Raw genomic sequence first — 23,729 nt, forward strand, 5'->3', positions numbered from 1 at the left:
AAAATAAAATGAAATTACCTGTAAGGTGCATCCATCATTACTGCTACATCGGCTTCCCATAAAATAGCAAATTGCACAAAATGTAAACATTAATGTATGAAAAGCAAAAGAAACACAACCAGCCTCAGTCAAATTGATCAAATAACACGCTGCCATCAAATTGATTGTACAATTTCCCAATATCCATGAACTGTTGCAGCTCTGCCCTTGTGTGCAACATTTCGAAATGCAAGCAGAGTCTTGACACACCGCTCAGGTAAAAGATGTCTCTCAATAACCTATTTTCTGCGCTTTGAACTTAAATGATGAACTTGGACGCTTATCAGACAAAGATGGTGCACTCACATCCAGCGGTACACGAATGAACTCCAATAACCTTCCCTTGCGTTTTCAGTTTTTTTTCCTCTGAAACTACAGGGCGTTCAGCGAATCACCCCATCACTGGCTGAGTCTGCGAGACCTGCCTCCTTTCTCATTGGACTGAGTAGCGCAGCCAAGCTGTCAGCCCATGTGGCGTGGCCGGGGAGAATGTCAGACATTTAAATTGAACTGAGAAAGGGAATCAAAGAAGCGAGAGAAATTGGAAGGGCTAGGCAGGGAACGGGAAGAGATAGCGATTCCTCCCGAACAACGTTAGCAGGGACACACACACACAGCCAAGCACACTCGGAACATTGGAAAACAAGGAATATATGCCAAGCAATTACTTAAGCAATTAAGTAATATTTTGTTCCTCTATTTTTTCCCTTTTAAAGGACATTTGAACTACGTTTAATTTCAGGTAAGTGTTCGTGCTATTAAGTCTTCTCATCAAGATAGCCGGGGAGAGGATGTCCCCAGTCTGATCCCGTCGAGACTATAAAGCCGTCGTCAACGACTGGAGATAAACGCAGATTGCATTGATGAACATACTCTGATGGTTATGATGAGCAACGTGTTTTTTTTCATGACCGTATTGCTTTATCAGACTGATATTACCTAGAATAGCTAGCGTCACTCATCATCTGCGTTGTAAAATGAACGGTACTTGGCTAGCTAGCGTTCAGTTCAAGTGCAAAGTCAAGTTTATGGCATGCCGTCTTCTCATCACGACTAGCATGAATGATGACACGGAAGATGATGCGTTCGAGTGAACACATTGGATGTGGTTAGCTAGCTTCTTAAACAATAATATATGTATTGTATACATATGCACAAGGTACTATTAATTGTATATCTTCTGGTTATGTTGTTAGTATTGGTTCAGTTGTTTATGTTTGGGACATCATTGCCTCTAGCTTTGTATCTGCTTTTGGCTTGCCTTCAACTCTGTTCTAAAATTGGGAGCAGCACGAGATAAAAAAAGAAAAAAAAGGCCTTGCATGGCCTCTGCGTAGGATAGCATTACCTAGTTTACAGATCTGGGCCTAGTCGTGTCGTCCTATTAAACTGAAGGCTTTGATTATCCATAACGTGGTGATTATTAACCACTCAGACGTATTTGTATTTCATTTATTGAAAAAGGCTTGTCTGTCCATGTGACGTTTTTGATTAATTGGCAACTATATCCTAGTGCTGCTGTTACCTCGTTGTCATGAGTCATCTGAAGAGTTGTATTGCAGAATGTAGGCTATCTCAGAAAAAGGCTTTGACCTCTGTCACCTGCTGAGCTTGACTCATAATCCCTCCTATACAATAAACCCACACATGACCAATGATGTCATGTCAATGGTTGGGCGATTGGACTTTTCCTTGGTCGTAGCCCTGGTCCTCAAAGGTCTAGTCCAGACCTGAGGTTTGGGATAAAGACATTGAAAAGAGTGGCTTGATGCATAACGTGAATATCAGGTACCCCACTCCCAGTCTGTTCCTCAGTTCTCTTGACAGTGCTTCCTTGAATAAAGGAGCAGGATTGTGAGAGAAGAAGGCCCTTTCTGAAGCCTGGGTGAGGAATGTGCCATGCTCTGAGCAGCAACTGGGCAAACTGGACAAATCACCAATGTGCTTTGTCTTCCTACCCTCCAGCCAAGATGCCGGGCAAGTTCAGGAGGTTCTCAAAACATTCCATTACCGAGCACTTACATCATTTTTGCATGCCTTGGTTTGGGTGTTCTTGTTGATAGTCATTTGGGAACTGGATTGTTCTGTCATCTGGATTGTTCTGGTGTCTTGAGATGGATGTTGTCCATTGCATCACAGCAAAGGAATCTGTCGTATGTCATGTTGCTCTCTGTTACCCTCCAGGTGCTTTTCAATAGGAATCCTACCTGACGACAGGTTGAGACAAATGTGACCTGGAATCTGTGTATTGGTTGTCACACATTTGGATCTTCTTTAGTGGGAAATAGTTAAGTAGACCTGCACTAAACATGTTTATGTTGGATTACATTGATTAAATATCTCTCACATTATCTGAAAAAGACTAAAAAGATAATAGATTGAGAGAGACAGAGAGAAATGAACACTGAGAGACAACAGAAAGCTATGTCATCCTCCATGTGTTCCACTGTGGACATTACAGTTGTACTGCAGCAGTCACTCATCCAGTTTAAGTAGATGTCAGAGGTGTTGCATGCAGAAAGCCATCTCACTGATCTGGGTCAGCTAGATGATAATCCCAACTGCACCCTCTTCCAATCCCTTTAGGCTACTTTGCAAAGCGAAAGGTGTTGTCGGTATCACACTTACAGTTCAAGATGTAACTGTACAGTTCACCCACAACATGTCTTGTTCAGGATATGATCTACATTACTACGGTTCTTCCTACCCCCCTCCCCACCCACCCCCACACACACACACACACACACACAGGTCTTGAGCGTAATTGTCTATTGTGATGGATAGATTCTCTGTGGCTATTACAGGTGATAGGCTAAGACTCTTACAGTGAGTACGTAGTGAGCCGGCAAAGGCCTGGCAGATGCACGTTGGAGCTTAGCATTGGAATGGCTGTCGCAGGCTGGCACAGTGCATTATGGGATTGTGTGTGTGTGTGTGTGTGTGTGTGTGTGTGTGTGTGTGTGTGTGTGTGTGTGTGGTTGACTCATCCTTCCTTGTTGTTCCTGAGCTGACGGGACGGGACGGGTGGGTGCAGTGAGGTGCGTGTTGTGACACAGACGTTGGTTTATAGCGTGTCCACACCTGTCTGAAAACAAACCACTTTCCGAGTCTATTGGAGGGTGTCATAAAAGCTGTCTGTTATTCAAAATCAACACGTTTTAGCATTGAAGCTCTTGTCACCAGAGTACTTGAACGTACGTAACGTAACAGGAGCAGATTAACCCTATCTTGACCCTGACCAGACAGGCTATCTTATCTTCTATAATGACACAAGCAATCTCTCTTGTCTTCCTCAGTCTGCAGCTGTCTTTTTTCCTGCTCACCATCTTTCACTCCTATCGTCTGTTCTCATAATCTTCCCCCCTTCATTTTAGTCCTTCCACATTCCAGCGCCGGTCCTTTGTTAGAGGTGTGAGAGTTGGGGATGTAGTGACTTGGCAAGTGCTGCATAGGTTTCCTGTTCAATGCATCTCTCAGCTGTGTGTGTGTGTGTGTGTGTGTGTGTGTGTGTGTGTGTGTGTGTGTGTGTGTGTGTGTGTGTGTGTGTGTGTGTGTGTGTGTGTGTGTGTGTGTGTGTGTGTGTGTGTGTGTGTGTGTGTGTGTGTGTGTGTGTGTGTGTGTGTGTGTGTGTGTGTGTGTGTGTGTGTGCGTGCGTGCGTGCGTGTGTGTTACTTGGTTCTCAAGTTTTTCCTTCTGATTTGATTGCCGGCATTCATGCCCGAGGCTGTTAGCGGATCCCATACACTTGTAATGAATGACTGTAGGCATTGTACTGAGTTACGCTCAGTGACGTGACGTGAGGCGTTTTGGAAGGGGCAGTCTTTGCCATTCAAATTACTTTTGTTGAGTTATCAGGGGAATGTTAAAATACTTGGTGGACGGACGGGGACACACACACACTGCCTGGCTCACAGGATTCTGCACCGTCGGATGTTGCACACAGACAGAGTAGCCAATCTGCTATTGTAAAGAACAGATCTGGCTGTCCCGTTGCCACGGTGTTGGGTGTCCAGTACATTATCACCACCCTCTGATTGTTTCACTTTCTTATCTCTCACTGCCGCGCTGTTTAACAAGGTTAACTGTGGATCCAAGCTCCCTCTCTAGCCCCCCTCATTCATCTGCACTGAACTGAAAACACAGGCGAGGTGAAAGCCGTCCTCCATATTGTTAACAGGGGCGAGGCTTCCACCTCCTGTCTGGTTCACTTAGAGGGCGGTGCACTTGATGGGGAGACAGGTGGAGTGGAGTCCACCATGCATTGAGATGCACCCTGCTGTAAGGGGATCCACAATACAACAGGGCTGAAATAAAGCGTGAGCTTATCTCTCTCCCTCCTCTTTTGTTGTGTCGGTCCCCCGTGTGAGGAAGGCCTAACAGAGGGGCTTCTGTGTTCGGGGAGCAGCGCTTCACTGCATTTCTAAGTGATTGCAGGGCCACTGGCTCCTCCCTTGCAATCTCATTGGTCAGTGAAGCTGGCTGGCAAGCACGGAATGGCTTGGCCCAGAAACCCTAACCGGACCCTCTCTCTTGGGCCCGTGCACATGCTCTCACTCATGCATGGTCACATTCAGACCTATATGCATGGATGCCCATACACACACACTCTCACAGATTCCCTGGTTGTCACACAATGCCACACACATGCGTGCGGGCGCACACACAAACACATTCACTCTCCGCCATAGTGGACACACCCATACACCCAGTGCCTCCTCCGCCTCCCTCATTTACAGTTCATGGACCCGTCTGAATTGAGTGTTGCCTCAGACAGAGCCTAAGGTGAACTGGTTGACCTAAAAAGCATCTTTATTACGCTGATCTGAACATGGTGTCCTAGGGAGTAACATTGATACACTCCGCTCTGCCTGGTCAAGCATGCTAAGTCTATTGTTCTTGACGTGAAACTCTTGTTCGAGTCCTTGCGGGGGATGAAATAACCCCAGGGTTGTTTTTGTCTAGACTGTTCTCTTTCCCTTTTTTATTCTCCTTCTCCCTCTTTTCCCCTTCCCTCATCCCCCCCCCCCCCCCCCCAAGTTCCCTCTCTTTCTCTCCTCTTTTTCCACTCCCTCACTCACCTTTTCTCTCTCTCTCTCTTCTCTTCCCACAGTAAGCCTTCCCAAGATGGACGAGATTGTCATAGCCGGGATATCGGGCCGGCTGCCTGAGTCCAACAACCTGGAGGAATTCTGGGAGAATCTCTTCAACGGGGTTGACATGGTAACAGAAGATGACAGGCGGTGGAAGCCAGGTGAGAGCGGCGGTGACCTTTTGGCGTCCCGGTGTGTCATCACCGAGGACCCGCTATTGGCTCACTGATTTGTCAACGTGTAGTATGCTATCACAGTTGATGATGATGTTCTTGCTGTTGTTAGAAATCTGTTGAAGTGTGAAAAATGCTTGAATGTTACAACGAGCCTGAAATGTCCGAGGCTGTCATCCAGGCTTACAGTAGCACAATAACAGAACTAAACCTGCACACAGTCATAGCTGATGAGGAGCTAAGTTTTGCTGCTTGGTACTAAAACATATGTTTACAGACATGTACTGTATCATGCCAGTGGTTATCCCGCTGTCTCGTCGTGGAATATTCTACACATTTTAAGACATTACAGGAAATATCCATCCTCTGCTGACGAATATTTTGACAGTAAACCTTCCTGGTTAAGTCGGTAACCCTAACCCTACTGCTACATGAATGAATCCACGTGAACCCCAGCTGCTGCTCTCATATATTAGCTAGCGGTTAGCGCTCTTTCATGTGTGAGGCTCAGTGAGAGCTGTTCTGTAGTCTCCGGCGTCTTGTGTCTGCTGCCGCTGCGTTTGGCCACCTGGCTGTGGTGTTGCTGGCAACAATTCTGTAGGCTTCTTTCCGCTCTCTCGCTCTCTTTCTGTCTCTCCTCGGCTCTCTTTCACTCTCTCTAGCTCTGTCTCGCTCTTTCTCCTTTCTTCTCTCTCCTGTACTCTACTGTGTCTTGTCTCTCTCTCCCTCTCTCTCTCTCTCTCTCTAGCTCTCCCTCTCTCTGAGGCTGTCTCTCTTCCCGTCTCTCCTCTCAATAGCACCTCTCATCTCCCAGTGCCTGGCAACCAGCTAAAGCTCACATTCATGTGCTAAAAGGCCCCAGGCAGCCGGCACCCCTCAGACCACACACCACAGGAGAGGAGAGGAGAGGGGAAAATGGAGGGGTGGGAGGAGAGAAGAAAATGGAGGAGTAAGGAGGAGAAGAGAGAGGGAGAGGGAGAGAGGGAGAGACCCACCCTCTTCATAGAGACTGGGACACCCTCTGCATAGAGATGGAGAGAGGAGAGATTGAACTGGCCTGTTTGTGAACAATAATTAATGAAAGTAGTGGATTTATGGCTGTCACATAACCAGGTCAGGTCCTCTGTCTCTCTGAATCCCAGGGACTACTGATAGATGTGTGGGGAAAAAACCCAGCCCTGTTTCCGCTGTATTCCCTCAATGTTCCCTTCTGACATTCCCTGTTATTTCCCAGGTCTCTACGGACTTCCCAAGAGGAACGGGAAGCTGAAGGACATCAGCCGGTTCGACGCAGCGTTTTTCGGGGTCCACCCCAAACAGGCCCACACCATGGACCCCCAACTCCGCCTCATGCTGGAGATCTCCTATGAAGCTATTGTTGATGGAGGTGAGAAGAGGAGAGGGGGAGGAGATTTTTGGGGGGGTGGTGGGGGGGGGGGGGGGAGGAGGATGAATGCCAGATGGGGCAGAATATCCTTGAGCCTCCAGAATGCTGAATGTGTGCATTGTGTGTGGGGTCAGGTCTGAACCCGACGGCCCTGCGTGGCAGCAAGACTGGGGTGTACATCGGGGTGAGCGGCTCAGAGGCTGGCGAAGCTTTCAGCAGAGACCCCGAGGAGTTGCTAGGATACAGCATGACCGGGTGCCAGCGCGCCATGTTTGCCAACCGACTCTCCTACTTCTTCGACTTCAACGGTACAACATCGCCAAGATAATCTGTTTTTACAGGGTTTTATCACTGTGATCACCAGAGTATTAGGGTGATTTTCAAGGAGATGTTTTCTCTGCCGGACGTAGGAACAATCAAACTTGAGTAGCAGTTTAGTTGCAGAACTTGCTTTTCCTCATGTGTTTGTCTCTCTCTGTCAGGCCCCAGCACAGCCATCGACACAGCCTGCTCCTCCAGCCTATTGGCTCTGGAGAACGCCTTCAACGCCATTCGTCACGGACACTGTGACTCCGCCCTAGTGGGTGGGGTCAACCTGCTGCTCAAACCAAACACCTCGGTGCAGTTCATGAAACTGGGCATGCTCAGTCCGGAAGGAACGTGCAAGTCCTTTGACTCCTCAGGTGAGGGAGAGAGAGAGATGCTCAGTCTGAAATCATCTCCCCAGCCCCTACTCCTAGACACTACCAATACAAATCAAAGAACAGGAAATTCAAGATATACCACTGTTAACTAACATTATATCCCGGTCCGTCTGTCTATTTCTTCCCCCAGGAAACGGGTACTGTCGTTCGGAGGCTGCAGTGGCAGTGCTGCTGACCAGGCGGTCCATGGCCAAGAGGGTCTACGCCACCGTGCTCAACGCTGGCAACAACACAGACGGATACAAGGAGCAAGGTGAGACACAGCAGCGCGTTCACCTGCTCATTTATTTATTACACCTACTGCTCTCACCAGTGATGCCATCTGCCCAGTGTGAAATCTATCCTTTCTTCGTGCTCGTCAGGGTATCATGTGAAGGGGTTTAGATTCAACCCCCGATGCATGTTTTTGTTTTTTTGTTGATCCATTATGAAATGAGTGTCACCTTGTTTCACTTTTTAAATCCCATTCAAATGTTTCAGTGTAATCTCCCGAGCTAATACCCAGGCAGCCCCAGCTCCAGCCCTTTGAAATACAGACCAATGTGTGGTGTAATAGAGTAGTGGGACCTGAGCTGGAGTTTCCACACACACACACACACACACACACTGACCTTTCCCCCAGTCACCCCTCACACTTACCCCAGAAGCCCATGTGTATAAACAGACCTGGCTAGAAGAGGGGGGTACTCACAAGTGTGACACCGAAATACACGTCACACAAACACACACACACATCACACCTAACAGCTCTCGTGGGGACTATGCTCCAAGTAGAACAAAGGCCAGTCCCCCCCTGCCCTCCCTCTGCCAAGTCTGTCACACACTCCATACCACACATGCCAGCCTGCCGTGCTCAGAAGGCCAGACTCCCCATAGACACACAGCGACTGGGTGACCTCCGTTACATAAAGCTAAAGATATCTGCAGTGGCTTCTCCAAAAGACTCTGTCAGACATGTCTTGGCAATTCAAAGATATTTAGTTGGTCAAAGCACATGCATTTGCATCTCCAAATTCCCTCACTGTTGACAAGATTATCTTTCTTTCCTGGTGATGTAACTATGCCCCCCCCCCCTCTCTCTCTCTCTCTCTCTCTCTCTCTCTCAGGTGTGACGTTCCCATCAGGTGAGATGCAGTCCAGGCTGGTGCGCTCGCTCTACGAGGAGGTCAACATCACACCTGACCAGGTGGAGTACATCGAGGCCCACGGCACAGGGACCAAGGTGAGCACACGCACTCACACACACACACACTCATGTCAGAGGCACAGCCGCACCCACACCCAATAACTCTCTGTTCCAGAATGTTCCGTGAAGTGTGCTCTGTCACATTCCTCCCCCCTGATGAATCATGTGACTCTCAGTAGCTGTCTCCCAACTGACGTAGGTTATTTTCTTTTCCAGGTCGGCGACCCACAGGAAGTGAATGGCATCGTCGGTGTCTTCTGTCAATCAAAGCGGGACCCACTGCTCATTGGCTCCACCAAATCTAACATGGGCCACCCAGAGCCCGCCTCCGGCCTGTCTGCCCTTGCGAAGGTGAGACTGGGTACAGTTTAGGTCTTGGTCTCGTGCTGACCTCTGGAGGAGTCCTTGCCTTCAGCCCTCCCCTCCCTTCCTAGCTTACACTCTCCATGTCGTCCCTGCTTCGTCTTCTAGGTGGTGCTGTCTCTGGAGCGGGGTGTGTGGGCTCCTAACATCCACTTCAACAGCCCCAACACAGACATCCCTGCCCTCAGCGACGGGCGTCTGCGCGTGGTCAACGAGCCCATCCCTGTCCGCGGTGGCATCGTTGGCATCAACTCCTTTGGTTTTGGAGGGTCCAACGTCCACGTGATCCTTCGCCCCCCTGCCGACACCAGTAAACCTCTCAAAGTACCCCCTACAGCCCCACCTACCCCCAAAGCTGTACCCAGACTCCTCCAGGCCTGCGGACGCACGGAGGAAGCTGTCACTGCCCTGCTCAATAAGGGGAGGGAACACGGGAATGATGACAACTTCCTGTCTCTGCTAAACGAGGTGTCGGGGATGCCCACGGCCGGCATGCCCTGCAGGGGCTACGCTCTGATTGGCACCGCGAGTGATGTCACAGAGGTGCAGCAGGTTCAGGCCACGCCCAGGCCGCTGTGGTATGTCTGCTCAGGTGAGAGATCAGTGGTTTGGTGGACGGGGGGGAGAAGGAACTACATGTACAACATGAACCCTCATTTTTAAGCTTTGTGCCTCTTTTACATTGCAGTTTGAAGTAAAGTGTGTGTGTGTGTGTGTGTGTGTGTGTGTCTCAGGTATGGGCACCCAGTGGGGAGGAATGGGCCGCAGCCTAATGGAGCTGCCGGAGTTCCAGGAGTCCATCCTGCGTTCCGACACGGCGCTGAAGGACACGGGCCTGGTGGTGTCCAGTCTGCTGATGGAGGCTGATGAGAGCACCTTCGAGGACACCGTTCACGCCTTCGTAGGCCTCGCCGCCATACAGGTACAGGAGGGCGGCCATCTTACCACAGACATTTACACCCATTTAGCCGTTCATCGAAAGCGACTTAGTCACACACATTTTCTGTATTTGTGGCCCATGCAGTCCAATCAAATCACATCATAAAGATGAGTAAAGATGATGTAGTATTCTCAACATATCAGTTCAAACGGCCCCTCCCCTGTCCCTGTCTCAGATCGCTCAGATAGACCTGCTACAGAAGCTGGGGCTGCAGCCTGATGGTATCGTTGGCCACTCTGTGGGCGAGCTGGCCTGTGGCTACGCAGACGGCTCCCTCAGCCACCAGGAGGCCATCCTGGCTGCCTACTGGAGGGGGCGCTCCATCAAGGAGGCTAACCTACCCCCAGGGGGCATGGCTGCAGTGGGTAAGGACGTGTGTGTGTGTGTGTGTGCGTGAGAAAGAGAGAGAGAGAAGGCTGTGTATGTGTGCATGCATTGTGTGATGATATTGAAACAGCTTGCACCTGTTGACTTGAACCTGTTAACCCTCTCTCTCTCTCCCTCCCTCCCTCTCTCTCTCTCAGGGCTGACGTGGGCGGAGTGTAAGGCTCAGTGTCCTCAGGGGGTAGTTCCAGCGTGTCACAATGCTGAGGACACCGTCACAATCTCTGGCCCTCAGGTAACCAATCAGGGCTGAGCTTTAGCATACCACTCATTCTGTGTATCTTGTGTATCTCCATACAATGAACCCATGACATACCACAGTCCAACAATAGCTGATATTAGTGCAGATGTGTGTGTGTGTTGTATTGGTACCTCTCATTTTAGGATCTAACTGTGTGTGTGTGTGTGTGTGTGTGTTTGTAGGAGGCAGTGACTAAGTTTGTGGCTGAGCTGAAGGAGAGCGGTGTGTTTGCCAAGGAGGTCCGTAGTGCCGGAGTGGCCTTCCACTCTTACTACATGGCCTCCATCGCCCCGGCGCTGCTCGCTGCTCTGAAGAGGGTATGCTGCTTTGAGAAATACACCTCCACGATGCTACAGTGACACCTACTGGACAGACTGTTCTACTACATTCATTGATCCAAAAACTAGATTTAGAAGTGGCTTTGACTACAATCACCCCACCTAGTGCAAGAGATGGTCCTAACAAATTGCCTTTAAACTCATAACTCCAGTTCTTTTTCAGTTGGAGAATGTATAGTTAAATCCAACTTTAAGCTTGAATTGACTGAATTTGAATTTAATTTACCCCAACCCTGACTGAACCAACCTGTCTCTAAGCACCCAAACCTGTCTCTCTGTGTAGGTGATAAAGAGTCCCAAGCCGCGGTCGGCTCGTTGGATCAGCACCAGTATCCCTCAGGAGGACTGGGAGAGTCCTCTGGCCCTGTACTCCTCAGCTGACTACCACGTCAACAACCTGGTCAGCCCTGTGCTCTTCCAGGAGGGCCTGAGTCTGGTGCCAGACAACGCTGTGGTGGTGGAGATAGCCCCGCACGCCCTGCTACAGGTGCACACACACACACACACACGTGCGCATACTTCTTGCACCCACATGAGCCTGCATATAATTATACATTATAATTCTTACATCATGATTTGGAGCTATCTTAATGAATCTGCTCATTGTTTTTTCTGTGTTTGTCTGTATCATAGAAAGTACAGTAGATGGTCAGTTTTGTGTGAAACAGTGCTCTCTGCCTCCCCCTGCAGGCCATCCTGAGGCGCAGCCTGAAGCCCACCTGCTCCATCCTCCCTCTGATGAAGAGAGGACACGCCAACAACCTGGAATTCTTCCTCTCCCACATCGGCAAGGTCTACATGAACGGGTTAGTACTGACTACTGTGACGTCATCAACACGAGACTGATGTGACTGATGCATCTCAATTGCGTGCAGTGGCTCTCCTCCACTCCATCTGTTTTTTCTTCACTGATCTGAAAAGACTGGATAGGTAAAAGCAATATGGTGGATGCTCAGATGGCTCTAACAGGTGTTTTTTTTTTTTCTGTCTCTCTCTGCAGGATCAATGTGGACAGTAACCAGCTGTACCCGTCTGTGGAGTACCCCGTGCCCTCTGGGACCCCGCTCATCTCCCCGATGCTCCAGTGGGACCACACCCAGACCTGGGACGTGCCCAAGGCAGAGGACTTCCCAGCAGGCTCGGGGGGCTCCACCTCAGCCACCATCTATAACATTGGTGAGACACACATTCATATGTACACACACACACACACACACTCACACACTCTCTATCAGATGCTAGCAAATGTTTGATCTTTTCTACACAGACATGAACCCTGAGTCACCAGACTACTACATGATTGGCCACTGCATCGATGGGCGTGTCCTCTACCCGGCCACCGGATACCTGGTGCTGGCCTGGAGGACCCTGATGAGGAGCCTGGGGGTTGTTATGGAAACGACCCCAGTGACCTTTGAGGACGTCACCATACACCGGGCCACCATCTTGCCCAAAACTGGTGAGGAAGGAAGGAAGGGAGGGAGGGAGGGAGGAGCAGAGTGGAAGAATTTGATCTGTTTTTGTAATTTGAGAGCGAGTATAGTTCCATCTAAAGTTACTTCTAATCTAAACCTGAACCTCTCTCTCCTCTCTCCTCTCTCTCCTCTCTATCTCTGTCCTCTCAGGTTCAGTCCAGTTGGAGGTGCGTCTCATGCCGGCCACCAGCAGGTTTGAGGTGTCTGAGAATGGCAACCTGGCTGTCAGTGGGAAGGTCAGTCTTCTGGAGGACGCTGCCCTGGACTCATTCCGTTCTCAGATTGGCCGGCCTGTCGTCAAGGACGACAGCGACCCCAAACTGCGTCTGACTGCCGGGGACATCTACAAGGAGCTCCGTCTCCGCGGCTACGACTATGGCAAGACCTTCCAGGGCATCCTGGAATCCAACAACGCAGGTGTGTGTCTGTGGTTTTGATTGGCTGAAACTCTGCTCTATCCATTTTTTTTTCTGATTGGCTGATGACCACTGACCCCCTGCTCTGTTCCTCTCTCTGATTGGCTGCTGTAGGTGACAGTGGGAAGCTGGAGTGGACAGGTAACTGGGTGACCTTGCTGGATACCATGCTACAGATGATTGTGGTCGGCCTATCAGGGCGCAGCCTTCGACTGCCCACCCGCATTCGTTCAGTGTGTGTGGACCCTGCCCTGCACCAGGAGAAGGCTATGGAGTATGCTGAGGGAAAGAAGGGTGAGTGTGTATACACACACACACACGCACACACACACAGACATTCTGTCTCTCTCTTTCTTTCTGTTTCTCTCTCTATCCTCTTTCTCTTGCACACATAAACACCAAACATTCACAGACCCCCTCAACTTCTTAATCATCTGTCAGCTCTACTCTGGGGGAGTTAAGATGACTGTTTTTTTTCTTTCCCTGACTGTTTCCTCCCGTCTCTGCCTGTCCTCCAGCTGTGGATGTCTATGTCAACCGTTGCCTTGACAACATCGTGGCGGGAGGCGTGCAGATCTCCGGCCTGCATGCCACCGTGGCGCCTCGTCGCCAACAGCAACAGAGGCCGCCCACTCTGGAGGAGTTTGTGTTCGTGCCCTACCTGGAGACAGAATGCCTCTCGGCCAATGAGAAGCTGGGAGACCAGCTCAGGCACTGCAAAGGTACGCCTATGAGGGGGCCTCTCTGCTGTGTCATTTTACCATTTTTATTTTTTCATTTTTATTGTGATAGATCTCCACTTACTTGGTTAAATACAGGAAATACATACTAAATAGATGCAGCAAGTCGAACTGGTCTTTAACGTGGAGTTGAATTCTTAATTGATGTGTTTCCAGGCCTGGTCCACAAGCTCCAGCGTAAGCTGGCCCCACAGGGTGTCAAGCTCTCCATCCCGGGTCTGGAGGGGGTGTCTGACTCTCCTCTCCCCAGCCCTGAGCCCTCTGACCCGGGCTTGCTGCGGCTGCTCTCCCTGCTGTGTGGGCTGGAGCTGAACGGTAACCTCCAGTCTGAGCTGGAGCAGACGGTGCAGAAGGAGAGGGGCTGCCTGCTCCAGGACCCCCTGCTCCACGGCCTGCTGGACTCCCCAGCCCTGAGGAACTGCCTGGACACTGCCCTGGAGAACACCACCCCTGGGAAAATCAAAGTCCTGGAGGTGAGCAGACGCTTACACATGAATGATAATGATGATGATGATTATGATGGTGGTGTTGATGGTGATGATGATAATGAAGTCAATGATTATGAAGGATTGCATTTATAGTGTGGGGGGTCAATGGTAACACTAATCTCACCCTCCTCTCTCCCTGTAGGCTCTGTCCAGCGATGGCCGTCTCTTCTCCCGTGCCGTCTCTCTTCTCACCATCCAACCCATGCTCCGTCTGGACTACACGGCCACGGCCCCCTCCCTGGACCTCCTGGCCCCCCACCAGGCCACCCTGGAGGAGCTGGGGGTCACGTCTGCCCAGTGGGACCCCCTGCAGGGCCCCGTGCCCGGGGGACTGGGGGGTGCTGACCTGGTGATGTGTAACCACGCCTGGGGACCCCCGGGGGCCAGCCCTGCGGAGATGGTGGGGAACCTGGCCTCAGGGGCCAAAGAGGGGGGCTTTGTGCTGATCCACACCCTGCTGAAGGGAGAGACACTGGGGGAGACAGTGGCCTTCCTCACCTCCTCTCAGAACCAGAACAACAAGCCTGGCCTGCTGACTCAGGTCAGTCACACACAACACATTGCATTGTCTAAAGGCTTAGGACAGTCTTCAATCATGTTACATGTTGCCTCGCCCAGACTCTGTCAGTGTCATGTCTCTGAGTGTTGTTGTTGTTGTCCTCTCTAGGCTGAGTGGGAGAAGATCTTCTCTAAGGCCTCTCTCAACCTCGTGGCTGTCAGGAAGTCCTTTTATGGCTCTGCCCTCTTCATGTGTCGCCGTCAGTTACCCAGAAAACAGCCCATCTTCCTGCCAGTGGACAACATGGACTACCAGTGGGTGGAAACCCTCAAGGTGAACACCACTGAATGTACCACGTTGCCTTTTCCTGTTTTTTAAATGTCCTTGTAGCTGTTTCTATGTTCATGACTGCTTCTAATCCTTTCTAACTGTTCCCTGTCTCCTTTCCAGGCAACTCTGGCTGAGCCCTCAGACTCTCCAGTGTGGCTGACAGCGACCCAGGGCCACTCTGGTATCGTGGGCATGGTCAACTGCCTGCGTCAGGAGCCCGGTGGCAACCGCATACGGTAGGACACAGTCCGCCTCTCTCAGCCCTCCCTTCTCCAGAATCACAGTGGTTCCCAACGTCGGAATACCGTGTGACTGGCCCAACTTAAAGCTTTTCAAATCTAATTGTTTGCCCACCAAATAATAATACTCACTCTGTACTCTTGGTTCCTCTCTCCCTACCCCCCCTTCTCTCTCTCCCTCTCTTTCTTTCTTTCTTTCTTTCTTTCTCTCTTTCCAGGTGTGCGTTTGTGACCAACCTGACTGAGTCCTCTGCGGCACCCACCCTGGAGCCTACTCACAAGTCCATGCGGTCGGCCTTGGAGGGGGATCTGTGTATGAACGTGTTCCGCGACGGACGCTGGGGCGTGTTCAGACACCAGCTCATCTCACAGGGTATGACCGACCAATCACAGAACCACCACGCTGCTCTGGCCAACCTGTCCATCTGGCCCTCCTTTGACACACTATAATGTGTCTAAAATTTAGATTAAAATTGAATTTACATTAAAATTAAATTAAAATTGGCCCCAACATGGATCTGACCTGTAGAGGAATGGCGTTGATGTGTGTGTGTCTCATTCCCCTCTCAGATCTGAGTGAGGAGGCGACGGAGCAGGCATACGTTAACGTGCTGACCCGCGGCGACCTCTCCTCCCTGCGCTGGATCGCCTCCCCCCTCCGCCATTTTGTGCCGACCAACCCGGACGTGCAGCTGTGTCGCGTCTACTACAGCTCCCTCAACTTCAGAGACATCATGCTGGCCACAGGGAAACTGCCACCAGATGCTATACCAGGTACACCAGACACAAACAGCAGCACACTGGCTGGTGGAAAATGACCATGGACGCTGTTTCAGGTAAAACACGACACGGATATATACACACCTGACCTCCCTCCCTCCCTCTTCTCTCCCTCCCTGTAGGAGACCTGGCCCTGCAGCAGTGCATGCTGGGTATGGAGTTCTCGGGTCGTGACCCCAGCGGCAGGCGTGTGATGGGGCTGCTCCCCGCCAAGGGGCTGGCCACCTGCGTGGACGCAGACACACGTTTCCTCTGGGACGTCCCCTCCAGCTGGTGAGTCACAGCCGGGTCACCCTCCCTTACGTACAGTAGAAGGCTGTACTCTCTACCTGACCACCTGACCTCCAGGTCATATCCAAAAACTGATGATTTGGGCAAAAACTGAACTGAACCAAAGACTGATCTAATGAACTAACAACTAAAACCTCTCTGTCTGTCTGTCTGTCTGTCTGTCTGTCTGTCTGTCTGTGTCTAGGACCCTGGAGCAGGCTGCGTCTGTGCCCGTGGTCTACGCCACAGCTTACTACTCTCTGGTGGTGAGAGGCAGGCTCCGCCCGGGAGAGAGCGTTCTCATCCACTCAGGATCAGGGGGCGTCGGCCAAGCAGCCATCGCCATAGCACTGAGCCAACGCTGCAGAGTCTTCACTACCGTGGGTGAGTACGGACGTGCACACACACACACACACACACACACACACACACACACACACACTCATTGATAGTAATACCATTACAGTATATTTTCTCCACTGAGCTGCTCAGTAGGTCCGTGTCTGTAACCCATGTGACCTCCCTCTCCTAGGCTCTGCAGAGAAGCGGACATACCTGCAGGAACGTTTCCCTCAGCTCACCGCCGACTCCTTCGCCAACTCCAGAGACGCTTCCTTCGAACAACACATCCTGTTACACACACAGGGCAAAGGTAAGACACACACTTACGTACTCCCACTGACACAGACACACATTCACACTCCTGTTCACCGTTAAATCATCAAATACACTCACTCTCACCTTTTCACTCACTCTTATACACTCTCATGTATATTTACTCGTGTGTGTGTGTGTGTGTGTGTGTGTGTGTGTGTGACTCTCTCAGGTGTGGACATGGTGCTCAACTCCCTGGCTGAGGAGAAGCTGCAGGCCAGTCTGCGCTGCCTGGCCCGACATGGACGCTTCCTGGAGATCGGCAAATACGACCTGTCCAACAACTCCCCCCTGGGTCAGTGGTACAGCACGGCAACTGCTCTCTCACTGGCAGCCATTTTGTGCCAAATACACTTTGCACCTGCATCAACAGAGCTCTGACGGAATGAACGCATCTTGTGAAGAGTTGCCATAATGTTGGACGTGCGTTGTCTGTTTTCTTCCAGGTATGGCTCTCTTCCTGAAGAACGTGGCGTTCCACGGCATCCTATTGGACGCCCTGTTTGAGGAGGGGAACCGCGAGTGGGAGGAAGTGTCCCAGCTGCTGAAGGAGGGGATTGTGGGAGGTGTAGTTCAGCCCCTGAGGACCACGGTGTTTGAGAGAGACCAGGTGGAGGATGCTTTCAGATACATGGCCCAGGGCAAGCACATCGGCAAGGTTCTCCTACAGGTCAGTTGGTTATCCCCCTGCCTCTTCCTTCCTTCTTAAGTTGTCTTAAGAGACGTCTAGACATTGTTATGACAGTCCTGTTACAAAGTTATTTGTGTTATTTGCTATAACAAGGTTATTACCCTCTTACTACACTGAGCTCTCTGTGACCTGTGTCTAACACACCTCTCTCTCTCTCTCTCTATCTCTATCTCTATCTCTATCTCTCTCTCTTTCTCTCTCTCTCTCTCTCTTTCTCTCTCTCTCTCTCTCTCTAACTCTCTCTCTCTCTATCTATCTATCTCTCTCTCTAGGTGCGTTCTGAGGAGAAGGGTTCAGGGACTCAGGCGGTTGGTTCCCCACTCTCCCTCCCAGCTATCTGTCGTACCTTCTGCCCAGCCTCCCACTCTTACATCATCACTGGAGGGTTGGGCGGCTTCGGTTTGGAGCTCGCCCATTGGCTGACGGAGAGGGGCGCCCGCAAACTGGTGCTCACCTCCAGATCGGGCATCCGCAACGGTGAGAGAAACACAATCACAGAGATGAAATAAGATCAGTAGTGTCAGCCTTAAGTCATTTGTTTTGATGAAATTCCAGATTTTTTTGGTATGGTGTTGTGTTGAGTTTAGTTGTGTTGTGTTGGAGGCGGAGCCTAAAAGCCACACTGTAGATGCTGTGTTGTTGTGGCGGTCCCGTCACCATGTGTTATTGTCGGTTGCCAGGTTACCAGGCGAAGCGTGTGCGGGAGTGGCAGGGGATGGGCGTGCAGGTGCTGGTCTCCACCAGTGATGTCAGCACCCTGGAGGGGGCGGAGAGACTCATCAACGAGGCCTGCAAACTGGGGCCAGTGGGAGGAGTCTTCCACCTCGCCATGGTAATGCAACACCCTACTATGTAATATATATACACACACACACACACATCAATACCCTTGCTGCCTCTCTGTCTCTCTCTATAACTTGTCTCTCCTCTGTGTCAGGTGTTGAAGGATGCTATGCTAGAGAACCTGACCCCTCAGATGTTCCTGGAGGTCAACAAACCCAAATACAATGGCACCCTTCACCTGGACAAGTAAGACACACACACAGAGGTCGAGTGTATATTGTATTGAGGTGAATGGACTGAAGGAGGTATCATGTATGTACTCTCTCTCTCCTCTCCTCAGGGTGACCAGACGACTCTGCCCAGACCTCAGCTACTTCGTGGCGTTCTCCTCCGTAAGCTGCGGCCGCGGCAACGCCGGCCAGAGTAACTACGGCTACGCCAACTCGGCCATGGAACGCGTGTGTGAAAAGAGGCGCCACGACAACCTGCCCGGACTGGCCGTCCAGTGGGGTGCCATCGGCGACGTGGGCGTGGTCTTGGAGACCATGGGCGGAAACGACGCGGTGATCGGAGGTACCCTCCCACAGCGCATCACGTCCTGTCTGGACGTGCTGGACCGTTTCCTGTGTGAGCGGCGGCCGGTGATGTCCAGCTTCGTGCTGCCGGAGAGGAGCGTGGTGAAGAACGAGGGATCAGGGAAGAGAGACCTGGTGGAGGCAGTGGCCCACATCCTGGGTGAGAGGGAGAGAGAGAGATCCTCCATATGGCACCAGTGTATTGCCAATGGAGATCGTTTTGAAGTCGATTTGTTGATTTATGCCCATGAACAGTCCAGTTTTTCTTCTGAAGTGGCCGTTGCTGACGCATTTCCCTCCTCCTCAGGCGTGCGTGATGTCAGCAGCCTGAACGCTGACGCCTCATTGGCTGATCTGGGGCTGGACTCCCTGATGGGCGTGGAGGTGCGTCAGACGCTGGAGCGAGACTATGACATCGTCATGGCGATGAGGGAGATCAGACAGCTCACCATCAACAAGCTCAGAGAGTTGTCCAGCAAACCGGCAGGCACGGAAGGTGTGTGAAGGGGGGGCGGGGGGGGGGGGGTGGTTTGAACATTTTAATTGTTGGGGTGTGGTAGGCCATGGCCGTGTAAGTGAGAATTACTATGTGTTCGAGAATTTCACTGTGTGTGTTTGTGTGCGTTACTATTAGTGTGTGTGTGTGTGTTACTATTTGTGTGTGTTTGTGTGTTTATTGTGTGTGTGTGTGTCATGGACTGAAGTGTGTGTCTGTCTCTCTCCAGAGTCTCGTCAGTCCCCTCTGAAGAAGGGAGGAGTGCGCTCTCTGTTGGAGTCGGACCTGAGCCTGCTGCTGGTCAACCCTGACGGCCCGACGGTCACGCGGCTCAACGAGGTGCAGAGTGACGAGCGCCCGCTGTTCCTCGTCCACCCCATAGAGGGCTCCATCGCCGCCTTCCGCACGCTGACGGGCAAGCTCAGCGTACCCTGCTACGGCCTGCAGTGCACTAAAGGTACACACACACACACACACACGCACGCACGCGCGCGCACACACACTCGTTCCAAATCTGCTGAGTAATCCCAGATTTTATGATTGTGATTTGTAGTAGTCGATAATGTTGGATTTTAAGAGAGCTAAAAAGCCTACCTTCTCTCTCTCCCCCCTCCCTCCAGCTGCTCCTCTGGAGAGTATCCAGGCCCTGGCCACCTACTACGTGGAGTGTGTGCGGGAGGTACAGCCGGAGGGGCCGTACCGGATCGCCGGCTACTCCTTTGGGGCCTGCGTGGCGTTTGAGATGTGTTCTCAGCTGCAGGTCCTGAGACAGCCAGTAGAGTACCTCTTCCTGTTCGATGGCTCACACTCATACGTGGCTGCTTACACACAGGTGAGAGCTTACACAGGCGTGTGTGTATATAGACACGTGTGTACACACACACACACACACACACAGACATGCACTATCACACAGAGGTACACTACTCACCCACAGTGTATAATTCTCTATTAACCCTCTCCACTAAAATGATGTCACACACACACATCATCCTCCAGTTTAGTGTTATGTTGAGTTAACTCTGTGTTTTTGAACCCTTTCTCCCAGAGCTACAGAGCTAAGCTGACCCCAGGAAAGGAGTCGGAGGCTGAGACTGAAGCTCTGTGTGCCTTCATCCAACAGTTCACTGGCATTGAGTACAACAAGGTAACCAGCCAACGCCTGTACCTCAGTAGAAACACCTACCAACCATCCGCTCAGCTGTCATCAGACTACAGTTGATGTATGATACTCATGTCTTTTGTTCTCTTTTAATTCCCCTCTGTCTACCTTTCTTCTGCTCTCTCTTTTTCTCTTTACTCTGTCTCTCCCTCTCTCTCTACTTATCTACCCTCTTTCTCCCCCTCTCTTTCTTTTCCCCCCCTCCCTTTCTCTCTCTCTCTCTCTTTCTTTCTCTCCCCCCCCTCTCTCCCTTTCCCCCCTCTCTCTCTTTCTTTCTCTCCCCCCCCTCTCTCCCTTTCCCCCCTCCCTTTCTATCTCTCTCTCTCTCTCTCTCTCTCTCTCTCCCCCCCCCTAGTTGTTGGAGACCCTGCTCCCCCTGTCAGACCTGTCAGCTCGTGTCAATGTGGCTGTGGATCTGATCACCTCCAGCCATAAGAACGTGAGCCGGGACTCCCTGCGCTTCGCCGCCGCCACCTTCTACTACAAACTCAAGGCCGCTGACGGTTACGTCCCGGCAACCAAATACCACGGCAACGTCACCCTGCTCCGAGCCAAGGCCAGCAGCGATTACGGTGACAACCTGGGAGCTGACTACAAACTGAGCGAGGTGAGTACACACACACACACACACACACACACAGAAATACACACACATACAAAATAAGCATGTGCACCCTCACTTGCTCACACAAATAGTAAGATGCATGTTACATACTCTCTCTAAGTACATGTGAGCACACATGCAGGCATACTTGCACAGACAGACAAAGCTGAATAAGTGTGCCCCCCTGACCCCCCTCTCACCGTCTTCTCCCTGTCAGGTGTGTGATGGTAAGGTGTCGGTCCACATCATCGAGGGAGACCATCGCACCTTCCTGGAGGGAGAGGGGGTGGAGTCTATCAGCAGCATCATCCACAGCTCATTGGCTGAGCCCCGTGTCAGTCCCAGGGAGGGTTAGACCCTCCCTAGTCTCTCAGCCCCTTACTTTTCAGTAGGATGTGATGTACCGAATGTTTAGATAGAGATATACCATGTAGAACAGATGTGCTTCTCTGTTTGGTATAGAACAAGGAATTGTGTACGCTCTATGCGTTATATTTCTATCTGGAAGGTTCTACCACACTGAAGAGGCCCAACCCCTTACCCCCAAATGCACCTTCCCCACCCCAAAATCCCAAAGCCCATTGGTCAATCCCTGAAACGGGCAGAAACCCCAACCTATCGAAGCTGTTAGCTGGCTGCCACAGGGTCCGTTCCCGTGGGAACAATGTGCTGTATGCTTGTGCTCTACCAGTACGGTCTTCTGGATTCTCTTCTCTTTTACTTGTTACTTTTTTTATTCTGTATCTTATCATGTTTGGAATTGTAGGGTAATGTTAGATATCTATATCTCACCTGACCTGTAATCCTAATGCAACTGGAAACGCGCTCGAACCTATACTTAGCCTAGCATGAGAGCTTGGCTACCTTGCCAGCAAGACTAGTGCCTAGATAACGTGACGTAGCTCTTCTGATATGATGCTCTACTACTCAACCCAGCCAGTCTGCTAAAGGGTGCTTAGTGATGTTATTGAGAAAGATGTGTGTATGTTTGTGGACCCGGACCATGTACCTACAGTATGCACTCTGTGTGTGTGTGTGTGTGTGTGCGCCTGTGCATGTCTCATCTTATGCCAAACCTTAGCAGAGCCCTAATGATGCAGACGTGGTGTATCTCACCTGTACATAGCTACTGTACTCACCTGTTAACACCTGTCACATCTCTCTACCTTTTACAACCTATGTTAGGAGAACACCCGTATAAAGTGGTTGTCTTTGGAATTTTATTTCTGTTGTTTTTTGTTGTTGTTGTGTGGTTTTTTTTGCAAATAAGGGTTTGTTTACCATTTGGTCATCGGTTATGATCCATATTGGTGTTGATTTTTATATTTGTTTGTCTGTTTGTTGCCTTGCAGAGATGCAGTGACTGTAGTAGTATTGTTACACAAGTTCACTGGGGTGGGAATACACATTCCAACGCAGGAGGCTTCAAAACCCCAACTAACCCCAGCTGAAGGGTTATACTGTAGCTACATGCAGAATGGTACGGAACTTACTGGAAATAAGACTTGTGAGCTTGTGAAACTGTGAGTCGAAGTTTAGGAACACTGATTGGAACTCTACAAGTCAAATTTCTATAATGAAGGCTTCTTTTGACAAAATCTTAAATTGCTGCTGTTTTTAAACATTGTTCTATGTAACCACCACAATGGATTATGTACTAATATTACAAAATTAACCCTTTTGTTTATTATGTTTTTTCTTTTCTTCAATGTGAAGATATTTCCCAACATTCCTGAAATATTATTACATAAGACTAATGTTTTGAATATTTTGAATATTATCAGATGTCAACTTGCAAATACTTCAAAAGTAGGCACTTTTATGAATGGAAACAGAGCATTGGTACAGTATTGGAGTAGTGCCAGGTTCATGTCTCACTGAAAGTCAAGTAGTTATTTGTCCAAGCTTCAATATTGTTTGTAATGTTGTCGGATTTAAGGGTACCGTCGGGTGTGGAATCATTGATCTGAAGAACGGGCTTTGTTTTTGAGGAGTAGGTAGAAGTTGCCCCTAACCAATGATCAGGTGAAGTTGGGGGGGGTATTGTGATCTGACCCTAGATCTGTGTTTTGGGAGTAACATCCACCTTCAGCTGTTTTTGACTCCCATGACCTTTACTGACCACTGACGGTCCTCCACAATCAGGGGTCCAATCCCAGAATGCAACAGACCAATCTGACCTCTGAGACTTCTAATCAAGTCTATGAAGAGTCGGGTGACTCAATGTGAGCTTGGTGATTGGTTGCAGTGAAAAGGAGGAGGAATTGATGGTGTGCTCCTCTGTAGTTGTAGTTTTTCAAGTATTTATTGTACTAGTCCAAATAAAGAGCTATCACTAACATTTGGTTTCATAGTTTTTTTTCCGTGCATTGTAGACAAACTCACCATCACAAATACCAGTCGCAGATGTTTGTTTTCACTCAAGTAAGTGTCTCCTCTCACACATAATAATAAGAACAACTGTAATTTACAGACAATTGCTACGGGTAATTTACAGAAAATAGCTGCACCACTTGGACCCATTAATGTGGTTGACCAAGTTAATTTGTATTGTTTGTGTTGCATATCGCAAAGTTATATGATTGAATAAAGAAGAGATGGTTATCTGATGCATAGCGAATGTATATTTGCTTGCAGTTAAATGTTCCCCCTGCACACACAAGTCTCAAGGTTGTGCGATCG

General features: G+C 50.2%; 1 protein-coding gene across 1 annotated transcript; it reads left to right on the forward strand.

Annotated features, from left to right (window-relative positions):
* Positions 1-524: 524 nt before the first annotated feature.
* On the forward strand, positions 525-23,388 carry fasn (fatty acid synthase). The gene is made up of 41 exons (XM_083687915.1): positions 525-781; positions 5,150-5,290; positions 6,537-6,689; positions 6,824-6,997; positions 7,172-7,372; positions 7,524-7,646; positions 8,500-8,615; positions 8,796-8,930; positions 9,051-9,534; positions 9,677-9,864; positions 10,058-10,247; positions 10,407-10,501; positions 10,690-10,824; positions 11,129-11,332; positions 11,536-11,651; positions 11,846-12,021; positions 12,113-12,304; positions 12,471-12,737; positions 12,851-13,030; positions 13,255-13,458; positions 13,633-13,949; positions 14,107-14,505; positions 14,632-14,796; positions 14,914-15,029; positions 15,251-15,405; positions 15,603-15,806; positions 15,935-16,085; positions 16,288-16,466; positions 16,615-16,734; positions 16,909-17,031; positions 17,183-17,406; positions 17,700-17,904; positions 18,108-18,259; positions 18,365-18,456; positions 18,551-18,945; positions 19,093-19,281; positions 19,511-19,738; positions 19,902-20,113; positions 20,330-20,428; positions 20,799-21,050; positions 21,265-23,388. Exons 2-41 carry the CDS (start codon positions 5,164-5,166, stop codon positions 21,400-21,402), a joined length of 7,575 nt encoding a protein of 2,524 aa, XP_083544041.1. The 5' UTR covers positions 525-781; positions 5,150-5,163; the 3' UTR covers positions 21,403-23,388.
* Positions 23,389-23,729: the final 341 nt, after the last annotated feature.

Source organism: Argentina silus (assembly GCF_951799395.1).
Source record: "Argentina silus genome assembly, chromosome: 16".
Taxonomy (NCBI): domain Eukaryota; kingdom Metazoa; phylum Chordata; class Actinopteri; order Argentiniformes; family Argentinidae; genus Argentina; species Argentina silus.

What these genes read in the sequence shown, in the direction of transcription:
- fasn (XM_083687915.1), top strand. Translation starts at nt 5,164, where the DNA reads ATGGACGAGATTGTCATAGCCGGGATATCGGGCCGGCTGCCTGAGTCC. An exon ending in GTATGCTGAGGGAAAGAAGG is followed by an intron (nt 13,031 to 13,254) that starts GTGAGTGTGTAT and finishes CCTGTCCTCCAG; the next exon opens with CTGTGGATGTCTATGTCAAC. An exon ending in GTTACACACACAGGGCAAAG is followed by an intron (nt 16,735 to 16,908) that starts GTAAGACACACA and finishes TGACTCTCTCAG; the next exon opens with GTGTGGACATGGTGCTCAAC.